The sequence below is a fragment of the Egretta garzetta genome, unplaced genomic scaffold (assembly GCF_000687185.1).
Source record: "Egretta garzetta isolate BGI_Z169 unplaced genomic scaffold, ASM68718v1 scaffold628, whole genome shotgun sequence".
NCBI classification, from domain to species: domain Eukaryota; kingdom Metazoa; phylum Chordata; class Aves; order Pelecaniformes; family Ardeidae; genus Egretta; species Egretta garzetta.
In genome coordinates, this window is record NW_009260535.1 from 142,007 (window position 1) to 166,327 (window position 24,321).

At 43.6% G+C, this 24,321-nt stretch overlaps 1 protein-coding gene across 1 annotated transcript in view; it reads right to left on the minus strand.

Moving 5' to 3' along the window:
- PKHD1 (PKHD1 ciliary IPT domain containing fibrocystin/polyductin) overlaps positions 1–24,321 on the minus strand; it is a gene marked incomplete at its 3' end in the record, with an annotated part of 174,009 nt that overhangs the window by 134,234 nt on the left and 15,454 nt on the right. The window contains exons 11-27 of the mRNA XM_009644601.1: positions 23,491–23,592; positions 23,081–23,176; positions 21,827–21,962; positions 20,860–20,974; positions 19,746–20,021; positions 18,882–18,971; positions 16,887–16,980; positions 14,103–14,245; positions 13,042–13,172; positions 11,871–12,055; positions 10,914–11,052; positions 8,191–8,345; positions 6,899–7,083; positions 5,746–5,868; positions 4,032–4,137; positions 3,255–3,533; positions 20–150 (exon numbers count right to left, since the gene is read on the minus strand). Of these exons, the coding sequence (XP_009642896.1) occupies positions 20–150; positions 3,255–3,533; positions 4,032–4,137; positions 5,746–5,868; positions 6,899–7,083; positions 8,191–8,345; positions 10,914–11,052; positions 11,871–12,055; positions 13,042–13,172; positions 14,103–14,245; positions 16,887–16,980; positions 18,882–18,971; positions 19,746–20,021; positions 20,860–20,974; positions 21,827–21,962; positions 23,081–23,176; positions 23,491–23,592 (2,486 nt within the window). The remainder of the gene's footprint in view (positions 1–19; positions 151–3,254; positions 3,534–4,031; positions 4,138–5,745; positions 5,869–6,898; positions 7,084–8,190; positions 8,346–10,913; positions 11,053–11,870; positions 12,056–13,041; positions 13,173–14,102; positions 14,246–16,886; positions 16,981–18,881; positions 18,972–19,745; positions 20,022–20,859; positions 20,975–21,826; positions 21,963–23,080; positions 23,177–23,490; positions 23,593–24,321) is intronic.

Sequence of the window (24,321 nt, forward strand, 5' to 3'; positions counted from 1 at the left end):
CAAAAATGTGGTTTCTCACCCGAGAGGGAACTTTACATTCAATTCTTGTTGAATTCCGGTGATCTTCCAAAATTGGGCAAGGCTGTGATCCAAACAACACCGAATTTACCCCTTCCAGACTGGTCCCTCTGAGAGCCACACTCAGTCCTCCTACAAAACCAATTATCCTGTTACATTCAAGGTATGGAATGATATTTTTGTATGCAAATGATTCTTTATTAATAGGTGACTACCAAAGGGAGTACTGTCTCTCACTTGATCTGCTTGCTGTGCCTGGCTTCCTCTCTTTCACCAGAGATCCTTCCTGCCTATTATTTGAATTCTTGTCCATGATACAGGAGGACTGCATTTGTTTCTCGGTTTATTTTTTAATGACATACTTATTTAAGCTGGCAAGGTCTTGCCTGTGATCTTAACCTTAGAAAGATCCCCAGCCCAAGAATGAAATAAGGAAGGAAGGAAGAAGCGTGAAGAATGGAAAATGAGCTTAACACAGCAGGTGCTTTCACAGTTCAAATAGCTGCCACAGCACCCTGCTGTCAAAAAAGCCTGTAGCATGTGTCTAGGAAACTTAGGTTAGAAAGGGGACTTGGCAGGGTTTGAGACTTAGCAGAGTTGTGAGGGAAGTCATGGATGGCTTGGTTCTGCGGAAGCGCTGAGCAACCTCAGCTCTCCTTGGTGCCAGCCAGCGCTGAGCCTCTTCAGTCACACACAGGATCATACCCAGCACAAGTCAGACCTGCACTTGATCTTTCTGCAGCACCCAATGCCAACGCAAACAGGCAAGGTGCCCCTCTGCTTTTTCAAGTGACTAGAAGAGTCAAGGACACTTCAAAGAGAAACAGAAAAGAGGACATTAATGGATTAAATGGATTAATGGATTAAATGGACATTAATGGCAATTCTAACCTGGACTTTGTTCTTTGATGCAGCTTAGAGACAGATTTAAAAAAAAAAAAAAATAAATTTTTCTTGAAACTTACAGCTGTTTGCTCCAGTTATCAGTGCTGCAGAGTTTTAGGACTACGACTGGACAGGCTGCTCAAAGAATTTGTATTACTGCAGTGTTTACACACATGTACTATATCACCAGGGCTGTGTTACAACCCATCTGAGCTTTTATGCTGCTTTTCATGTGTGACGTAAGCAAACTTCTATGGTAAAGTGGTTATATATTGATGGCAGAATCCCTTATACCTTTTCCTCAAAGCATCGTTTCCTGGTAATTCTTTAAAGCACCAGAGAAGCCTAGGAGTTTAATCTTCTAGATTTTGTCTGGCCGGCAGCAAAACCAGGCAAACAGCAGTCATATGTTAACAGCAAGCTCCTTCCATCCACTGCAACATGGTAGTAGCTTTAGAAAGGCATCCCACACTTATAGAGATAGGTCATGGGGAACTCCCGGCCTGGCACTACCGAGACCTGTGATATTTTGACAAGAGAGACTTGATGCAGCAAAGTATGAGATGCTTCCTTGCCTTCCTTTCCTGTAGCGTTAAGTTTGCAGAGCCAGGAAGAGCAAGAACTCAAAGCTGAAGCCACTTGTCTAACGTGCTGGTTGTCAGATAAGGAGCCTCAGATTTAGAGTACAAAAAGCCATGTGTGTTGTGTAAAGACTGATGCTTTTAAGTTTTGATATCTACACTTATATCCATATGCAATGAAATACTGCATATGTGCACTTTACGATAAGATTGAAGAGAGGTATTTTAAATGGAAGAAATTAAAAACACAGATGGAAGCTGTAATTCTTTCCAATTATAAATGTTCAAGGCATATGTAATGTAAGATAGCATTATACTTGCTTTCTTTTTAATGAGTGGCAGATCACTGTAATTGGGAGAAGAACTGGATGTCAGTGAAGGAAATGAGAAGCAAGGCCCAAGCACTAAAACTTGCCATTGTTGGCTTTTTTCTTCTAAATTTTTTTTTTTAATGAATTAAAGTGGTGAGTATCAACCTCACACACTCCATGACTCTCCCACTGGAGAGGAGGAAAAAAAAAAAAAAAAAAACCAAAAAAACAAAAGAAGAAAACAAAACTGTTAGAATATCTTTCTTGCTATACAATCCCACAAAACATAAAGAAAAGAGGCAGCTATAACTTCTTGTTTTTCACCTTAGGAACCCTACATTCTCCCAAGGCTATCCCATGGCTCATCCACATAGAAGTTCACAGACCATCAGTCCCTTCTTCTGCCTGCTCCAAGGTGGCCAAGCATGGCGTAATCTGTTCTCCAAGTCACGTGGCTGAGTTAGCTTCATGCTGCACTTAGGTGCAGGTACTCCTCAGTGATGTTTGTTACCATGAACTCAAAGCACCTCAATAACGAAACCAGGACGTTTCCAGACAAAAGCTGTCAGAGTAGGCTTGGGTCATGTTGTTTCTAGGTACCTTTCTAGCTGCTTGAAAACAAGTCATACGCCAAGATCATTGGTCCTTACTCCACAAAGCAGGTGTGCTAAGAGTGTTCACATTTCTCATTGGATTGAGGAGACTCTTCACTCTCCCAAAAGAAAGAAACTGTGGCTTTTTACAGCATTCGGTTTGACTTAGCTACAGTTGGCTAGACACCTTGCTGGAACTTCCAGGTGAAGTCCCCTCATCTGTGTCACATGCAGGGCAGATGAAAGTTGTAATGGCCCTTTGGCCCCAGGGTCCTGTGGAAAAAATTCCAAGCTCTTGTCTTCAGGGGTGGAATATATCACTATTTTCTCTTCTGTTTCAAGGAGAGGAGGGGTGACAGGAATGGAAAGAGCTCCAGTTTAGTTTGAGCTTCTCTAAGTTTCTCAGTCTTGTATCTAAACACAGATGAGATTTCCATTTTATCACTCAGGATATGAATCCCTTTCAATTGGACTGGAATGAACCAAAGTTTAGCCATTTCACAGTTAGTCCAGGTTATTTCAAATACTACAAAACTATGTGTCAAATGGACATGGGAAGATGAGCTATGAAACGCTATTAGCCTTCTGGGTTTCTGGAATAAATATACCTGCACTTGCACTTACTATCTCCAAACAAAACTAGCTGGGAAACTGGTTGCCTCCACAAAGAACCAAGGGAAGTCTGTCATTCTTTAAGAGACCCATCCTAGTGCTTTGGGGTACACACAGTGTGTCCAACCATATTATGTCTTTTTTATCAGGTGAAGACCTTGGTAGTAAAAGTACAGAAAAACCAAAACACACCATGAAAAGCAAGAAGCAGAGAGCAGAGCTCCCCTTAAAGCCGGTCTGGCATTTACACCTACCAATCTCTGAAGCTGTAGGAGGCTCGATAGCTACCAGCTTTGGCTCAACTCTTAAGAAGATGCCTTCTCCTGTGCCGGCACTGAGTGCAAAGCCGTAAGGTCTCACCAGTAGTGCCAACTGGTAGACTCCGACTGGCAGCCTCTCCATCTGGCAAACCACTTTGGTTTGATTCAACGTTATGACATGGCAGGTTGTGTTGTTCACCTTCACATGCAGGGCTAGCTTCTCCTCAGTGAAGCCAGCTCCCCTGATAACTACTGTGGCCTGGGACCCGTCACCTGAAGGAATATAATCAACAAGATTATTCATGGATTTTGGAGTAGCAATGCCCAGGATTTACTTTCAGCCAACAGTTAAAAGTTTTTACTATCTTCATCAGAACATCCTAAAAACTACACCACTGATGATCTCTCATTTCCTACCCCCCCCCCCATAATGCCCATTCCTGCCTGTTCCTGTCCCGCTATTACTTTTTTCCTTAAATTTTTATTAAAAATAACTTGATCTGAGAACCACTTTTCACTTTAAGCACCAAGCCTACCACTGTTTTTCTCTCTTTTATGCCTCCGCCCTCTTCATGTTGCTGCAAAAACATGTCTGCATCACATACTTTAAGACTGAAGCTGATCAGAAGTGCCCCACAAGAAAGTGCAGTTTCCATAAAATCAGACATTTCCAAAAGAATACACACGAACACAAAGTCATCAGCATCTGGCAGATCTTTATGACAGCAAAAGATCTTTTTCACAGCTTTTCCCGACACAAAGCCCTGTTACCTGGCAAATACTCCACATCACTGACTACGGGTGTCAATTCCTGGCTGAACTGGAAAGAGCATGAACCAGAACAGTTTGCAAGGACATCATTCACCACCACCACCACCTGGAGACAGAAAAGAAGGTTACCCTAAAGGTGGGAAGGGAACAGAGATGTTTTCTAGAGCCACATCTATCTGGCAGACCTGCAGACTGATGCCGGTAGCCACAGTGAGCTACTGCGAGCACTCTGACTCTGCCAGCACAGAACACCACCGGGCAGCTGTTTATCCTGCTGCAGTCTCATTACAAATTTAATTGCAAGCCTTGCCAGAGCTCAGCCTTAAGGAAAGGAGAGCACAGCTTTGGAAGCTGTATTGCCAACCTTTCTCAGTGCCTGCAGGATCCTATCTCCCATTTTGCTGGGACCTACAGCTCCTCCCAGCTCCTGTTCTTCTAGTCATCCATTGAAGACCCTGCTTGCCATACCCCAGTTCTTCCCACCCCGCCTTGAGAACAAGTTTATTATGTTTAAAGCACCCTGTAAGACTAAATAGAATGAATCCTAAAATATGTCTTTTCAGCATGTAGCCTTCAATTTTATTTTTTTCCCCTTGTTCAAGCTGAAACAAAAAAGGTGGTCTGTGTCCTTGGTTATCTAACAAGAGATATCAAAAGATATCTCTTCTGAGATCTTGATATCTCAGAGCTCAGTCAGATCTTGATATCTCAGAAGAGTCAACTGACAAAGCATAAGGCATGGGAGAGCCCCTCTTCATCTCCCTCCCAAGGACTAAGGGTGTGCCAGAACACCTGAAAAAAGCAAAAGCAGACAGTCTCCAAGAAACACATGAAGCACAGAGTTGCAAAGTACTCTGCTTGAATAGAGACACAATAATTAGAGGGACATTTTTACACTTGTTGCTAGCAGCAAGCCAGACCAAAGCTTCAAAAAGGAAATCTGATTGCTGCTGCCATTCTTCTTTCATTTGGTCTATTTGAGGGTACATCTGCACCACAGGTGGCAGAGATATTACAGGTGGTTGAGCCATGGGAAGCAAGGCAGGTGTCATGTCTGGGGAACAGGCTCACTAAAAAAGCAGGGTGACCTAGCCCCAAAAGCTGCACAGCTAGGCTTCGAGCATGTCCAACATCACCCTGTTACCGCTACAGTGCCTGGCAGCCTTTGCTGGAAGCAAAGCCAGCAACACGCACCGCTCTGCACCACCTGAGAGAGAGTTTGCGACACGTTTGTCCATCCAGCAGACTCATTCAGCCAGGAAGCCCTACTTGCTCTCTTTTCACACGTGAAGAATTGAGATCCACAGAGGCTGAGGGACTTGCCTAATTCACAGATTATCACCTCATTTATTCTGCCCACCGGTGTAACAGCTGGAACGCTGCAGATGAATAGTGTCATTCCCAAGTTTGGTGGCCAGCACCATAGGACCCAGCAAGGGTGGGAGTACAGAGCTGATGTCAGCCCTTGGCCACTGCCTCAGAAGAAATAAATTGTCTTCCATCACCCATGATGACCATTCTGCCCACCTGCAATTGCTCTTGGAGGAAAGTCCTGCTGCACTAACCAGGGAGATGAATCTGACTGATTTATGGTAAAGCACAGAACAGTAGATTTCTGGAAGGATTTAGTGGCAGAAGTAGGTACCTGAATATCTCAGACTCCTGGATCTACATGACCCAGGTGAGGGTGAAGTGTGACAGCACATTAACTCACCTGTGTTTTGTTATTGAAGGTAGCAAGCATGTCCCCAAATATTGGTCCAATAAAGACACCCCCATCATATACCACACGACTAGAAACAGTTGGCTTCAGACCAGTGAGGCTTTCAGCAGAGACCTGGCAAAGAACAAAGAATTTAAATTTCTCACCCCTTTCCGTCCTGTGATTTTAAATTAAAACCATTCCCCCAGAGTTCATACAGAGTCATTACAAGGCAGCAGATAACTCCTGGAAACCTGTCCTCAAGCTTCCTCCATGACTCCTACCTCCAGGTCTAAATCTTCATTGACCAAGGTTTCACAACACCTCCCTATTCCCATCCTCACCTTACAGGCAAGAAACTGAGGCAAAGAGGAACCAAAATTGCAAATAAACTTCCAACACTCAGTAATATCATTTGGAATTAGGCATGGAAATATTGAACATCTGCTTCTCAAAGACATGACTTTGGGTGAAACAAGGGCCTGCACTACAGTTGAAGATGCAGCTTAGGCTTTTTTCACCGTCCAGGCCAATGTCTTGAGCATGAGAATTCATTGCTTCATCAATGAGAATTTTATACTTTTAACAAGCTGGATATACAAAGCAATAGTTTTTGGGGTTGGGGAAGGAAGCAGCTCATTCTGAGTCCTTATCCAAAAAAGTAACTTCTACTTGAAGCAAGACTTAAACAATAAATCTCAAGATGGGAGAGTGTGAACTGAGCCTTCATCTGAGACTTAGGAGAACCAGATATGAAACCATAAAGAATAGTTCTCAGAAAAAGACCTTCTTGGCCCAGAAGTGGTACCACAAACCCGTACTGAGCTTCAGCTACTGCACTGAAATATTAATGTGATTAAAATAGCTTTCATTTCAGTACAGCAGTCCCTTTATTGTGCAGAACTGCAAAAAAATCATAGAAATTACATTCTAGCCTCCTCATTTTGAAGCACAGGCTCTGAAGATGTAATTTCTCCTCCTGTTACTGCAAGTGGTTTTTTAATCATCTAATCTGGAATTTGCTTAAGATGCTGCTCCTAATAAGAAGATAGATCACCTAAGATACCATGGGTGTTTTCATAAAAACAAAAATTGGGAGAATGACTCTGCCAAGACCAAAAACACTGGGGTTCAAAGTGGGTGGTAGTAAAAGAAGTTACTGTACACTGATAACATCGGGCAAGTCCCCAGTTTTTGTTTTCCAAGTCAGTGTCCAGATTCTTTCATAACAAGAGTTTGAGACTTTGGTCACGATGAAGTCACTGGTGTTGAAGTATGGAGCTGTAGAATTATCTATGTTTTCTTGCAAAAGCTTGCGGAGATGGCGGGAGGAGATGTGCACTGAAACATCTGCAAAAGACATTAGAAAGCAGTGGATATCCTCATCCCTAGGAGAGCACATCTACCTGCTCCTAGAAAAGAAAGATGTTTCATTATTAGTGCAAGGCTGTTGTGGTTCAAACTGCCAAAAAGCAGCACAGAGAAATTTACTGGATCCCAAATGCCAAAAGATCTTCACTATTTAATAACTAAGAAAACCTAGAAACTTCTTCCAGTTGGGACATCAGAAATTTTGTCTAAGTAATACTTTTCATTACATGAAACCTACATTTTTAGGAGACCCACAATTTCAGTCTGCAAGTCATGTTCCTTCAAAATAGAAAGGTTGGAAACTTCCTAGAAGAGAGGGATGAGGATGTGCAGGGTGGGGGGAGTCAGTCTCCGAAGACGACTTTGTAGAGTCCAATCCCAAATAAATGCAAATGATGTCTTATTTCTTTTGACATAAATACCCATAGACAAATCTGGAGATATAATAAATCTCTCTAAACCAATTCATGAGAAAGGGAAGAAAGCATAAGACCAGGGAACAGGGCAAGCGTGATGGAGTACATTTTTAAAAGATTATATTCAAAGCAGGGCACTACTGAGACAGCCTTCAGCTGTTGCAGAAAAATACTAAGTGACAGAATGTAGGAAAGAGTTATTTCATTAATATTCTAAGGTTACAGTTTCCTATTTTATGATTTGACATTATAACTGAGTCACCAGTCAAGAACTTTATCATTGATCTTGCTCATATTAACCTGCTCACTTTCATTCTAAGCCTCTTTGAAGACCAGAAGTATGCATGCTGGGGAAATATCAGCATAATGAAACTTTGGGATGCAAAAATCCCAGTTCAGGATCCGATCCGAAGTTCTTTAACATGAGGGCAAATATTTCATAGTGGCTGTACGCATTTTGGAACAACCCCATACCTACCATCTAGAAATACTGCCCTGCCTATAATGCTTAAGTCCTGTCTTGAAGGACATCAAATGAAAAGATCTAGCAACTATTGCAACGGGTTTAACCTGCCAGCCTGTACCCTGAGCATTTCAAAGGTTCAATATTGTCTCTTCTTCACTTTGCTTCCTGCAAAGGAAATCCAGGACCTGTACTTGCATCTTTTACCTGGTATCAGTGTATTGGCCAGCTGGATGCGGAAGGTCCCTCCTATAGGTGGCGATGACTTTTGCAGTCTCTGAATGGTGAGGCTGACTCTCACATCCTCCGTGGAGACATAGAGGTGGCCAAACTCCTCAGAGCTTTCCCCAAGCAAAGCACCTCTGTGCAACAGAGAGGGTTCACATGAAGGCATCTGCAGCCAAGACCCCCACTCCTGACCACCCCCATGTCACCAGCTGCAGAGAGACGCCTATGGGCACAACACTCGCCAAGGACCTAAGGGGAACACACTCACAGCTCAAATGGAATTGAATACTCCCAACTTATACCCACATAACGTAGGCAATGCACACAACAGAAAATGGTGGAAAACCACCTTTTTTAATTACGATAGAAGAAATAGTTCATAGAGCACCAAGCACAAGCAAGTCCTGCCCTCGTACTGGTGCTTTTTAAACTCAATGCAGCCTGGACAGCAGTTACAACATCAAAGCAAGAAGCTTTCCTAATTCATCCTGTAGTCTCCTCGAGCCTAGCAAAATCTTAACTCCCCTGAATTACAGCCATATTTCATATTAGAGTTCACCCAAAGCCCAATTTCTGAAACTTAATATATTTTCTCCCTTGCCACTAAAATTCTCCTTTTTCAAAGGAAAAAGAGACGCTCTGTGGTACAACGATGCCACCATGTGGTCAAGTGTCTGGATAACAGTCAAAGTCTCTCAAGCCTCAACCTCTTGTATTTCAAGAATACAAAATCAAAAAGACCACTGAGCCTTCTCATCTGCTGTACAGCCGGTACATCCGATTTTAGCCGATATTCCTGTCCCGACCGTGGCAAGTTGTACTGAAGAGCTCAGTTAAGAGACAGAGCCAGGTTTATTTTGAAGGTGTCCAAAGACAGTGATCAGCCCACCCATTTTTAAAGCACGTGCTGATTTCTGCTTTCAGTATCACACACTGGCTTCTTTTCCATCTTCCTCTGTGAGATGCAGAAGCCCACCAATCCTAAGCACTTTTTTTTTCCTGGTGAGAAGTACTGTGATCAATCCATCTCTTAATCTTCTTTTTATAGGCTAAATTGATTGAGCTTCTTAAATCCTTCTCTCCTTAGCGTTTTCTTCAGCTCCATAATCGTGCTCATGGCTTTTTTTTTTTCTAGTTTTTCTAAATCCCTTTGAAAAACATGCTCATCGATGCTGTATGTAGCACTCCAACGCCCATCTTAAGTCTACGCATAGGAGTGAAAATTTCCCCTCCTTCTGTTAGTTAAACCTCTGTTCATGCATATTAGACCTCACAAAATTCCCCCCGTATTCTCAGCCTTGCCTTTACCGTTGGTGGTTCATGTCAAAATGCTACATTTGACACTGGTAATTGAATGCGCTTTTCAAGGAGAGACTTTCACAAGTCAAATCCTTCTGTGTCGTGCTAGCTAAGTTGACTTCTAGAAAACAGCTAGGTCTGAACTTTTACTGAATGACTTCTTAGACTTGGGCTTTGCAGGACAGCAGTCTGAGCTGCTGCTGAGCAGCTATCGTGTTGGGAAAAGGGAGGACTGGGTCAGTTTTTTCCTTTGTGCTGACTTGGACTGTCTCTGAACCCCAAAAGGTGATTGAGAAATTCACCAAAGCCATGGATTTCATGAAGAAATGCAAGGACTTGGCTGCTCTGGGACCTAATTTTCTTCAGCTCTTAGCCAATTCTTAAATGAAAACCTAGCTGACTTTAGAGCACTCAAAAGTAACGACCCATTGCTTTGTATTTGCTTGAAAGAGGAAAGACCACAGGATAAGAAACCAATTTAAGTTACATCAGGCTGAGGTTCACCTTCTTTTGAAAGGAGGTTTCCTGTGGACACCTGAGCAAGCCACTTTGGGTGAAGAAATTGAACCAAACTAAGAGCTGGTGCTGCAGAAGAGAGGCTGCTTCATTCCAGCTTCTCCCTTGCCTGGCTCTATTCTCATCAGGTCCTTGCTGACTCAACTGGACACAATTCAACTCTTACAGGACTTATTCTTTGCCAGTATAGCCCTTTAATGTTGCGCTCTCTGATGTGGTCAGCCTATGGCTCTGCCTCCTCTTTCATTGTTGGGACTTCCAGAATAGAAACCATCTCAGTAAACAAGGACACCTAAGTTGGACTTCCATTGCCTAACATGGCGCTTGGTGTCATTAAAGGTGTTTGGGAGCATCTCTGCCTGATCTCCATCCACTGTTCCAGAAGGGCTTAGATCTTCTTCTAGTTCTACATCATATCCTGGTGTCCCATGCATATCTTACATACCTAGCTGAATTACATACATAGCTGAAACATCTTAAGCACCTCTGGTTTAGCAACTGAATCTCATTCATACAACGGAACTTCAATACCAGAACCAGATACCTTCACTAAGATGCCTACAGTTATGTTCAAGATCTTATACGTTGAGCAAAGCTCAAAATACTCATGCGCTGATAGTGAAATTAAATACCTTAATTTAGATCTGCAGCCCATCTACTGAGTACAGACATCTGTGCAGGACTCAGTAGCCTAAAAAGTCTGAACACAGCCCAGTTGAAATGCCTAGAGGAGAAGACTCCAATGAAGACACATGGACTGCCAAGCTGCAGACTTATCCTCCACTGCCTCCCATGTCCTGTCTTAGATGACAACCAGCTCCAGCCATGTCAGAGGGAACTGCAAGAGGTGTTACAGGGTATCAAGATGATCTACTCACTGTCCCTACCTTGGAGAGAGAAGGGGTGGACTTGCACCACAGCCAGACACCATCCAGGACACATTGTAGGTGGGAGAAGACCCCACCACAGATACTGCTTCAACTATTCTCCCACCTGGCCGAGGTGGTTTGGGATCTCTCTGAGAAACTGAAAGAAAAAGAGCACAAGCATTCCTCAGAGCCAGGAGAAGAGCTGTCACTAGGCCTAGGTTATTTTCATTTCATAGCTGGAATCATATCTGCTTGGGGTTTTTTTGTTTGTTTTTGTCTGGCTAAGACCACTCAAGAGTTGTATTTGTAGAAGCACATTTTCAAATAAACCAAGAATACTGATATTTGGCAGTTCCTTCTTGAGTGCTGTCACAAAAAAAATACGTTTAAGAAAATAAAATTATTTTTGCGCCTGTTGTGAAGTACTTCTCTTATGAGGACAGGCTGAGAGAGTTGGGGTTGTTCAGCCTGGAGAGGAGGAGGCTGCGAGGAGACCTGATTGCGGCCTTTCAGTGCTTAAAGGGGGCCCATAGGAAAGATGGGGAAAATCTTTTTAGCAGGAACAGCTGTGACAGCATAAGGGGTAATGGTTTTAAACTAAAACAGGGTAGGTTTAGACTAGATCTAAGGAAGAAATTCTTTACAATGAGGGTAGTGAAACCCTGGCAGGGGTTGCCCAGAGAGGTGGTAGAGACCCCATCCCTGGAAACATTCAAGGCCAGGTTGGACGGGGCTCTGAGCAACCTGATGTCGTTAAAGGCGTCCCTGCTCACTGCAGGGGGGTTGGACTGGATGGGCTCTAGGGGTCCCTTCCAACCCAAAACATTCTATGATTCTATGACACCCTTCCCCTTTGAAAAAGTTTCAATCAGCTCTATCATTAAAGATTTTAACAGAGTATCTTGGAAAGGCAGTAACATTAATAGAAAAGAAAAAAAAAAAAAAACAAAAAAACAACCCAACAAATTCCTTTACCAGTCACAGCTCTGTCTGCGATGATGACTTCATCAAGGTAAAATGACCCAGATGTTTTCTTTTGCAGCACAGAGCTCAGCAAGTTGATCTGATGCACAAACACTGAGGCGTTGGCAGGGAGGTCCTGGAGAAGCGTGGAGAGATTCACACACCCCTTCCAGAGGTCAGTGCAGACAAATGTCCAGCTAGAAGACACCAAGGTGCTGCTAGCTCTCTTTTGCTGTGAGGCAGTAGCAATTACAGAATTTTGAGGTGCTTTGTGAAGCTTCCACATAACATCAAGCACTGCTGCAATTACTTACTCATACACAAGATACTTGCTCAATGGCCTGTGATCACTCTCTGTGTGTCTCTGTTGGGTTTCCCATAGTGAGAAACAAAGCTTTAGATCTCTGTTCCTCTGTATCACAAGAGTGGGATGTGGGAATGCCTACTGCTGCTCTGTTTTTGACAAAAGACTACAACAGCATCAGTAATGGCGTCAATCCAGAGTTCAGGCCCCTTGGGAACATCACATGATTACTCAAGGCTCCCAGCTCTCTCCACCCTGTAGTAATTTAATCCCAGCCCCTTCTTCCCATTCCAGGCACGCACGCACACCCCTCCCCCAACCTTACAGGTACCCAAGCTGCCAACTTCACCTCTTCAAGTTCTTCAGACACTCCTGAGTTTTTAAGTCTGCCTGCCCCAAGCTTTACATCTAACACCAAATGTTTTCTACCCATGCGATTCAAAGTGAACAGAGAAAATCAAAGACTATACCAATTGTCAAAACTTTGTGTACCAACGATCTCATGAGGTTCCTGGGAAAAAAAAAAATCAATTCATCTCTCTGTCTCACTGGCAACAGTCAGTGGATTTTCTGCAAAGAAACTGGGAAATTAATGTCCTCGGAAACCTTCTGGTGTGCTCACCAAGGACAGAACAAACCTTACCATAGTAGTGTATGGATGGAGAGTAGTGCATATAACAAGAAACAAGTAAATTTACTCAGTAAATCCTCAAAAAGAATGGAAATACATCCTGGGAATGCTTCTGCAGGGACAGAGCATGTGTCAACTTACCCTAACTGACCATTTGTTCCTATACAAATAAGAACTTCTCAGTTTTCCTAGTACACCTTCTTACTACGGGAATTGTAAATCTCTGGAAGCTATAAGGGGCTGGATACCTTTTAGAGTCAGTTTCGTTGAAATCCCACAGGCAGGTGAGGTTCCTCTTCACTGAACATAAAGAGACATTGGTGTAGGACACCGAGATATGAAGAATATTGCTCATACGGCCTTTATGTGCAAAACATACCTGCAAAAATAGGGGAAAAAATTCACAAATCAAACCACAGGTAATTTATTTGTAATGTCTGTAGAAGATATTATATTCTGCTTCAATTCCAGTTTAATGTTAGTAGGAAAACTTGTTCAAGGTCAGCAATAAAGCCCACTGCTTAAGGCTAGATTGCCTTTAATAATCCCTATAGAAGACAAAGTATGGCATCCAGGTGACCAGTGTGCCACCACATAGCATGAATCTGACCCCTAAAGGCTTCAGTGAGGTTTTGAGGAAAAACATAGCTGGGAAGTACCAATGGGGATTTCAAGTATCTGGGATAGAAGACTGGATAATTTGGTTTGATTTGCAGGGTACAAGGTTTGGGATGGGTGTCAGATGGGGAAATAGGACTGGGAGAGGTCTGTGGAGCAGAACTTGTAGGAGTCTGGAAGGACTGCAGGAGACTTTGGGGACAAGTCTTTCCCTCCCACCTCCTTCCTTTCAACCCCCAACTGTTTGCCTTCCCCCAGGTGACAAAGAAAGAGCAAGAGAGTTGAAATCAAGACCTTATTCCTGTTAAAAGTAGGTGTAGATGAGCAGAAAAGTGAGTGAGAGTGGACACCCAGATAACAAGAGAGTTTTTTCATTTTGTCAAGAAGTGATCATCCCTGCACCACCAACCTTTTCCCAACACCATCCCACCTTTTCCTTTCCCTCAGCAAGGGTTGCATCCCCAGGAGCACATAGCAGCCAGATGTGTTAAACCCTATCTACATCTCAGAGATCTCAAACTGTCCACCCAGTCAATAAAAGACACTCTGCTCTGTCCACAAGCATAGTCCAAAGACGTGATCCTTTTTGGATTTGGGGGAAATGTAAGGAGACCAGAATTTTTTATGTTGCTGATTGGGCTCTGAGACTTCAGTCCCCAGTGCAACCTGCTCCTCAAGAGCAGCCACTTACATGTGTGTATTCAGTAAGATCATAACTTGGTAGAGTTGATGGGGAAGTTTTCACCAGCTGCTTTGGTCTGTGAACACTGAACCTCCCACAGAAAGGTTCTGTTCCACTGACAATGTGTCCTGTGGTGATGACGCCCTTTATATCTGACAGAGATAAAAAAACAAGAGGGGATGAGAGGCTTGAAAATGATTCAGAAGACACCAGTAAGGTCAAGAGATTCAGGAAAATACAGGAAGTGGGTATCCAAAATTTTTCACAGTCCTACTCTTAAGTACTCTCCTGCCCAGATACATGGGCAAATGTTCACCAGCTTAAGGGTGCTGAAAGACAGGAGGAGGGACCATTAGATTACTGTTCTGACTATAAAACCTCATGGCAAATAAGTCTTTAGCCATACAGAGTATGTTTGACCAAATCTACCCCCCCTTTCTGGGAAACACTCAGGCAAAGCTGGAAATTAATGCATAAAGCAACAGCGAATCCACCTTTCCCTTTCAGGATGTTGGTTCCATTGGTCTGTCAACCATGCTGCTGAAAAACTTCTAGGATTTCTTTCCTTCCTAATTGTGGCGGTGTGCTCCCCCCTCGTCTCTGACCCCCCCTCCTTTGACCTCTTTCAAGTGATAACCACCTGTGGCCATGGTGATAGATGCATCTGGTCTGTGTCTGGTCCTGAAGGATGCACCCACTGGATGTGGGGGGAGACAGATAACAACACAATAGCCAAGGGCTGTTGTGGAATGTGCCCACCTAAGCACAGTGGTCAGTATGCAAATATGACTATAAGCCAATTATCTTACCCCCATAAATAGTGAGCAGCCCAAGAGCAACTTTGAGCTCTCCTGCACGGCAGCGGGCTGCACGCCAGGATCTCCCCTTGAGCAGGGACGCCTCTCAAGGTTACTCCTCGAGGTTGAGAGATTCCTTACCACGACAGATTCTCGGTAAGTGACTAACAGCATGCTAACTTGGAAATCTTAGCTAAGTGACAGAAAGGATTAATTGCATATATATAATCCTTTAGACATAAACCGTTGACCAAGTCTGGGACTAGGATTGGATCCAGCCACACCTAGACTCCTCTCTGAGGGAGTTTAGAAAGCAAGGGGATCTTTTCTGAACCTCATGACTCAACGGGAGGGTCTCCCTGACAGTTTTGTCTGACCCTGTCCTCTGTGCAGTAAATAACCAAGTGTACCTTGCCATCGAATCTCAAACTATTGTCGCAGTTACCGCTGAACTTTGTTAACTCACTGTTTTACACCAATAAACCACATTATTTTTGCCTTCCTCTCACTCCATCCGTGACACTAATACATAAAAGACTTTCTTCTGTCACTACATACTGACAATTCCCCTTTTCTTCTAGGAAGATAAATAAAGCCTGCAAAATGAAGTTAATAGCGGATTTTTTTTAAAAAAAAAAAAAGTCAAAAGGCGGTAGCTGTGGTTCTTTGCACAAGTGTTGGACCTGTTGAAATCTTCACTGGAAGAAATTATGAATGCAGTAGTTTAGCTGTGTTCAAGGGGAGATTATGTAAATACAGGTAAGGGAGAGACATTGAAGGTAATTAAATTAAAAAACATTACACTCAGGAAATTCAGCTGAAAATAATTCACATTTGGAGAGAATTAATGATGAATTATTATACATAATCATCCAGTTTTTACACTTCCCTAGACATCTGTTTTGGTTTCTGCTGAAGACAGGACACCGGGCTAGATACACCCTAGCTTTGAACATGTGTGGCTGTTCCTTTATTTTCCTGGCATCCATTCACCACAATTTCACCATCGTTCTGCTGTCTTTTAACTTTATCTACCTTTTATAATCATCAATTAAAATTGAAGTTCTCCTTTGTTCTATTTGTTATGCATAGATTTTTATTCCCTCTGAGCTGTTAAACTATCCGTGGCTTTTAGCTCAATTTTGCTTTTTTTCATAGAATCATAGAATCATAGAATGTTTTGGGTTGGAAGGGACCCCTAGAGGTCATCTAGTCCAACCCCCCCGCAGGAGCAGGGACACCTTTAACCACATCAGGTTGCTCACAGCCCCGTCCAACCTGGCCTGGAATGTTCCCAGGGATGGGACATCAACCACCGCTCTGGGCAACCTGGGCCAGTGTTTCTGGAGTTACTTTCTACTAAAGTAGCTTTCTGATGTGCCCAACACCTTCAATGTTAGAAAACTCTTATCGATAATGTGGCTTTTTTGCTTTTTTTTTTTTTTTTTTTTTACAAAAACAATTGCTGTTTGACCCTTTGCCTGACCAGTCAAGTATACCACAGATATTTGCACTGTTTCATTTTCAGTCATCAAGAAACACTGAAGGTGAAGACCTCCAGAGTCAGAATCATCCATATTCCACAGCCTGAGCTATAGCTATGGGCTACCCCAGATTTCCTTCCCCAGCAGACATATTGAAACATGAATAAGTTCACATGCCCCAGATATTTTTGTCTCTACTCCTAACATTTCTATCAACCAAAACATAACATCTGCATTGATAAGTGTGTTGTAATATAACTGAGTCATCACAATATATTACAGAAAAAAAAATTCTCATTATTGTATTAATCACGTTGGTTTTAATATTAGTTCCATAAGCTCCCCCATCAGAATACATACAAATAATGAATAGCTGAGAAACATAAATGTATGTACTTAACCCCATTAAAAGTGTAAATTTACTATCTTTAAAAGTTTAAAGTACATTTATTTCATAAAAGGAAATCAACTCTCACAGTAAATGCTGCTTATTTATCACAGAAGTTCATTACCTTCTTTCTCAAAGCCATCACGGAAAAGGATTTTAGCAGAGGTTGGCTCAGTTTCACATCTTATTGAAAGAAGTTCCTCTATTGCTGTTTGCACCTTTAAAAAAATTAAGAAAGTGAAAAGCAGTCACAGTACAACGGTGTCTGGATCGTTTCAGCAGAAAGCTTCAACACACACATCATCACTACATTTTTCATCCAGGTATCCAAATGGTAGAAAATAAAACTCAGCTCAACACAGAGTGTAAACTTCCATGTCTGATACCCTCCAGGGGGGTGAGATAGCCTTTAAGTGGTCCATTGGGTCGGGCTGAGATGGGGTTAGTTTTCCTCATAGCATCCCTCTTAGTGCTGTGCTTTCCATTGGTACATGGAAAGGTGTTGATAACACACCAACGTTTTGGCTGCTGCTGAGCAGTGCTCGCACAGCATCAAGGCTGCCTCCAACATTCCCCCACCATCACCAGTGGGCTGGGAGGGGGCAAGATTTTGGGAGGGGACATAGCCAAAACACCTGACCAAAACTGACCAAAGGGATATTCCATACCATATAACATTGGCTCAGATATAAAAGCTAAGGGAAAAGGAGGAAGAAGGGGGAAGGATTCGGTTTTTATGACATTTTGTCTTCCGGAGCAATGGCTATGCACGCTGAAGCCCTGCTTCCCGGGAAGTGGCTGAACATCACCTGCTAATGGGAAGTAGAAAACAAAAACTTGTTTTCCTCTTGCTACCACGTGCAGCTTTTGCTTTTTATTCAACTGCCTTTATCTTGTCCCACGAGGGGTTTTTTTTCCATCTCATTTTCTCCCTGCCTGTCCTGCTGAGGAGGGGAGGGATACATTGGTGTTCAGCCAAGGTCAACCCATCACAAGTGTCCAGCAGCATCTTCAGAAAGGTGCAGATTTCTTACATGAGCTATATCACAGCCTGGGCACCTGCATGCCCCTCCAGGCTCCACCAGGTGTTTTGAGTAGATGACTATCATGGAGCTGTCACCCTAGGTAGTTTTGACAGTGGCCAACTACCACATCAAGAGGCTATGAGATTTTAAAGAAGCCGGACAGGAGCTCCTGTCTGAAGCAAGAGCCGTACACTACACATCCAGTTTTAGAGGAGAAGTCCAAGGGTCTGAAGATACCACATACTTCATTGCAGACATGACAGGCCAAGGTGTGGCGGTGTGCTCCCCCCTCGTCTCTGACCCCCCCTCCTTTGACCTCTTTCCAGTGATAACCACCTGTGGCTGTGGTGATAGATACATCTGGTTTGTGTCTGGGCCCGAAGGGTGGCCCCCTTGGAGCTCTCCTGCATGGCAGCGGGCTGCACGCCAGGATCTCCCCTTGAGCAGGGACGCCTCTCAAGGTTACTCCTCGAGGTTGAGAGATTCCTTACCACGACAGATTCTCGGTAAGTGACTAACAGCATGCTAACTTGGAAATCTTAGCTAAGTGACAGAAAGGATTAATTGCATATATATAATCCTTTAGACATAAACCGTTGACCAAGTCTGGGACTAGGATTGGATCCAGCCGCACCTAGACTCCTCTCTGAGGGAGTTTAGAAAGCAAGGGGATCTTTTCCGAACCTCGTGACTCAACGGGAGGGTCTCCCTGACAGTTTTGTCTGACCCTGTCCTCTGTGCAGTAAATAACCAAGTGTACCTTGCCATCGAATCTCAAACTATTGTCGCAGTTACCACTGAACTTTGTTAACTCACTGTTTTACACCAATAAACCACATTATTTTTGCCTCCTTCTCACTCCATCCGCGACACAAGGTCAAATGATGTGCTATGCTTAGAATATACCTGGGAGTCAGCCTTCCCCCCCCACCCCAAATCCCACTGTGAGACACTCCCAGTAACAAAAATCACCCTTCCATCATGTAAAGTTTATCTCAGCTTCTGGGCCAAATGCTTAATGGCTGTCAAGCACCAGAGCTCCATCAATTACACCCCCAACAAAGCACTGGGTGTCTGCGTTTAATGACGCCTACCTGGTGAGCCGTAGCATTTGTGGGGATCATTCTGCGCATTACGTTATTCCAGGAGATACTGAAACACCCAGTACCAGACACAGTCAACATCTGGCAAGCAAAGAAGCAAATAAATAAATGAAAACAGATACAAACTGCACAAGACACGTAGACTTCAAACGTGGTATCTCCTACTGAGGAGGGTTTTACAGACAGCGTTTTGCCTTCTTAAGCCTCTGTAAATTAAGCGTAGCTGAAGGGACTCTTGAACTGCTTTTGTCCCCCATGGTCTCTCCTGACACAAGCCTTGGGCTCACATTCTTAGATTAATGGGAGCACAAGGGGTACATGTCCTGTGCAGACATGCTGACATCCATAAACGGTCTCCAAAGCTCCTGACCTGCAGCTGTGGGGCTTAACCACCAGGAAAAATTTCACTCATTGCTGAGTACCTCATCAAGCTGAAAGTTTCTATCATCTGATTGCAATATAGGGCTGGCCAGATAACACACACTGAGTGCACTGTCAGCTAAGAAGGGGAAATAAAAACTATCCCAAACTTGTATTAATGAGCATTAGTTAACAAGGTGAGGTGTTCATGAGTGAAATAAAACCTGACGGGAGTCAGCATTGCTTACGCTTCAGCACATGAGCAGATTCTAATGCAACCATAGGGTTTACATGCACCCACCAACATGTAAAAAACCCCAAACACCTTCAGCTCATGATGCCGTTCTCACCAACTATCTCAGCAAGTTAAAAACAAGGTGGGAACACACTTTCATGTCTAGCACCAGCAAGGCCTTTACAATTAGGATTTGCTGCCAACCACGTCAACTGAATCAGGGCTAGTCCAGCTCCCAGGGTCAAGCACACAGCACTGACCTGCATTTCTGGAAGATGCAAAGCATGAGCCCGAATTTCGTGTCTCTCAATGTAGTAGTTGTTCACCACACGGGGATTCAGCCACGTGTTGTGTATCTGGACTCCAACTCTCATCCCATTGCTGGGTGCCTTTCCATGATGCAGCGCTTCCAAGTAGTACTTCGAACCAGCAGTTAGCTCAAATTTCTGGGATTTTGGCTGCCAGCGCTCACTCCAGCTCTTCACCCAGTTCTCAGACCACTCCGAATTGCCGGCAGGGAGAGAAGCTATTCTCACCTGTGTCCAGACCAACCAAATCAATCAGTTGCAGAGACATTTCTCCAGCCCCCAAAGCCACTTTGTCCAATACCACAGCTCCAAAAAAAACAGACTTGTGCTTATAGCTGGTAGCAGTGGGTGGATGGTTGACACATTCCTTCCCATTATACAGGAAAAAGCCATCATCTCAAAGAGGTTTTTTTTTAGTGTTCAATACCATAAATAAGATAATTCTTATGGCTGACCCTAGCCCTAATAACAGTTCCCCATGCAAGTTTTCATGGATGACTTCAGTTCTACATCTCACATCCTCCAAATACAAAAGAAAGGACTATGTCTAAAGCCTTCTGAGATGTAATATGTTACCATTAGTAAGGCCAGTAATGATTTTTTTTTTCTATAGGTAAGAAGTCCTTCATATTTCTTCTAGCCCCGTTCAGTTACTAGTCTTAAGAACAGCCCATTTATAGCATCCTGTCAGCTTTACAAAGGGAAGGACCAAATGTTTTCAGAGGGCAAAATTTCAACAGTCAAAAAAGGAGGTAAACTGAGAAAGACAGACAACAACCCTCCAGGTCCCCCTGCACAGATTGGTAGTGATGGTGATGTGCTGAACTAACAAAAAAGGTCTTCTGGAAAAGACATTCAAAGACTCTGGCTGCAAGAGTGAGTTTTCATTAGCTGAGCTGGGCCAATGTAAAACATCAAATATAATCATACAGATTTCACTCGGCAACAGATTCATAATATGGGCCAATAAGCCAATTCACCCTGGGAAAATTCCCACTTGTTATGACCTTAATTAAAACCATTTCCTACCCTGATCTCATTTTTTTTTCTCTGCCAAGAGTAATACCTTATGTTCTGGATCTTGGGACAAACTTAAGTAGAGAGATGCCTGACCATCTGCCTGAATCCAGAAGGTGTAATTGTTGGTCTGAGGAGCCACAAAAAATCCACGAAGCCTGGAACTAAGCAAAAGCAGAATATCCATAATATACAAAAGAGTTACTGTAAACCCTCCCCCCAGCCCCACACCCCACCTTCACACATAAACTGAGTAACAAGGAAAGACTCCGAGACCAAGTTATAACGAAAAAAACTTAGAGGTTTTAAAAACTGAAGGAACCTCAAAATGACCCATTTTCACATTAAATGTTGCTTATGATTTACAGAAGTTTTCAAAAGGGGAAAAAAAACCCCAGCACCATGAAAATAAGTATGGTTTTATTGTTGGTCACTTTTTTGTGCATTTCTTCTCAAGCAATGTCTTAACCCTTCAGGAAAAGGCTCAAAATCACACACAAGATCAACTGAGAAAAACAGAGGAGTGGTAGAAAAATTGAAACATTAATGCAATATTGCACAGCTTTTCAAGGCTGCATCTGAAGAGGCAATGGGCGCCAACACGGTTCAGATATTTTCGCAGCTTGGGGCAAATCAGTTTATTACCATTAATTCCACCTGTGCTGCAGCTGCCAACACCAGTTGAAGATCTGGCCCTCCACATCTGGCCAGAGCTCCAGCCCAAGACAGCCTCTAACTGGAGTTCCTTCTACCTCCACAGCAATTTCTGTCATGGTATTTCAGCCCATCTAGGCCAGACTGAACAGAAACACTGAGTGAAAGCAGAAGGAGGAAAAATAAAACACTTCACTGCATATTTTGAGCTTCAAAAGGGCCTTGGAGCAGAGGGTTTGCTTTGATTTATAGGAGCTAGGCAGTAAGAGTCTGCTATAAAGAGCTGTCAGGTGTTATCGCTACACCTTACACTGCTAAAGGTGATTGCCATGGCTTCATCTCTTTTTAAGATCACTGAGTACCTGAAGGACTTCTTTGCCCCAGACAGAAATCTTACTGGGGAACTGGCATTAGGTACAAACTGCCATCTATATCCAGGACCTGCTTCTGTCAGATCAGAGGCGTCATCCCAGACTTCAAAGAGAAGCCCTCTGTTTCCTAGAAAGTTAAAATAAAAGTGTTCTCAGCAGCAGCCAACAAAAATCCCAGAGCACATGCTAGAATCAGCGATGTAAGGAGGCAGGCCAAAACAGAAAATTTTAATAATAAATTGGCTCTGTTTGTGGGTCTTTTTTGCAGTCCAGGGCAGAACAGAGATCTCACTTCAGGGAATTTATTCTACCTTGAAATCCTCCACTAGAAAGAACAAAAATCTGCAGAGCACAGAGCATCCAAGCAAGCTCACATGTCCACTCTTGCAGGAAAAGGTGCTGAGATGACCCACAGTCAAAATGAGCTAAGCCTCATTTTATGCACAATAATTTCCCACTGCAACACTCCACCCAAGCACTGTCCCCAGAAGCCTCTGCAGTAGCTCTAGTCCAGCTATCCTTCCTCGAAATTTTATCCATGCTTTCCCCCCCCCCCTCTTTTTCCACAGCTCTACACACCAGGCCAACCTTCCTCCCACCATCGCCCATCTGCAAGCGGTGGGCTGAGCTCTCCACCTTGCCTTTCCTTGCTATAGAATGACAGAATGCTTTGGGTTGGAAGGGACCTTTAGAGGTCATCTAGTCCAACCCCCCTGCAGCAAGCAGGGAGATCTCCAACTCAATCAGGTTGTTCAGAGCCCCGACCAACCTGACCTGGGATGTTCCCAGGGATGGGGCATCCACCACTGCTCTGGGCAACCTGTGCCAGGGCCTCACCATCCTCAGCATAAAAAATTTCTTCCTTATAACTAGTCTGAATCTCCCCTCTTTTAGTTTAAAGCCATTACCTCTTGTCCTACCACAATGCCCTATGAAAAACTGTCCCCATCTTTCTTATAAGCCCCCATTAAGCACTGAAAAGCCGCAATCAGCTCTCCCTGGAGCCTTCTCTTCTCCAAGCTGAACACTCCCAGCTCTCTCATCAACCTTTCCTCATAGGAGAGGGGTTCCACCCCTCTGATCATTCTTGTTGCCCTCCTCCCTATGAAACCTAGGAGAAACTGGCTTGGTGTTGAAGCAGACAGCGTTTTGGAAAGCCCTGTTTCTTGACTGAATTCATCACCAAATGATTTCTGCCCTCCATTTCCATGTGTGTTTGCACATTTGGACCTTTGAATACCGTACCTGGCTGGGGGGCACCAAGCCTCCTGCTCTTGCCGACAGGCTCAGTGGTGCATCTGATTTGCTGCGGAGAGACGTGCTTGACTCTACAGGGGACACCTGGCAGCGGAAAAAGGAGACAAATGTGTTGTGTGAGACTTTGCTACACAGCTGAGCTGCAGCATGAACCCGTCTTGTTTCCAAAAGGGGTGAACGCTGTGCTAAAAGTGCTTCTACTAAAGGTTTGTACTATCAAGCAAGCAAAATGGTTCGTGCCCAGAATAACCGGACCTTCCTGATGATGAGTCCTACAACTCCCATACTGGTATCCATCAACATCAGTTGGGTTTTGTGGTCAGGGCCATGACCACTATATTAAAAAAAAACCTAAAAACCCACCAAAACCAAAACATTCCACATATTTCTCCTCCTACCTGCAGCAGTGACCTGCACTGGCTCCTCAAAGAAGTCCCCCGTGACAGTGAGATCAGTGCCTCCTCCGAGACTCCCACCAGCTGGGAACACCGAAGCTACTTCTGCAGAGGAAGGAAAAGGGGAATCTGAAAGTGAGCGTTAGAAAGGTTAATCCCAGGCCTATTTCTGTCAGGGCCAGCAGTGCACTTGCACTGTTTCCAGCCAGAGCAGGCTCCTGTGAATGAAATCGGCATCTCACTGATCCTTCCCAGGGGTTTGGGCAGCTGCTGGGATTATGCCAGGAATAAACAACGTGGATAACTTGGCCACGTGACAGGAGAAATACTGTAATGCTTGCGCTGTTACTTAGCAGTGACTGCATCTGTCATGCTCAGATTGCAAACCGGCATATTCTGTGCTACTGAGGAGCCCTACGAAAAAAAAAATAAAGGTGGAATTAAAACTGTTTTAATCCTTTTGACCTTGCCTGACTCACTTCTCAATTTAGCCTGCAGGTTTAGATGTTACCACACTTTCCAATTGTCCCTTAGGCTTCAGGGACAAATGGAGGGAGCTGAACATCTGAAATCCAAGTGTCCACATCATGACCTCGAGAATCTTTCGGGATTTTATCTCTGCTATAGTCATTGCTTTTCCACACTGGAAACCTATTTTTCTCTTTGATGACATTTATTCACTTTGCACTCAGACGTCCTAGTTTACTTGTATAGTTCTGAAAAAATACTGATAAAAAAAGATGAAGGATGTTGGATTATATCTGCTTTTTGTGTGTGTGTGAATTCATCTGGTATTTAAGCTTTACTTTTACAGTATTCAATACTGGAAAAAAA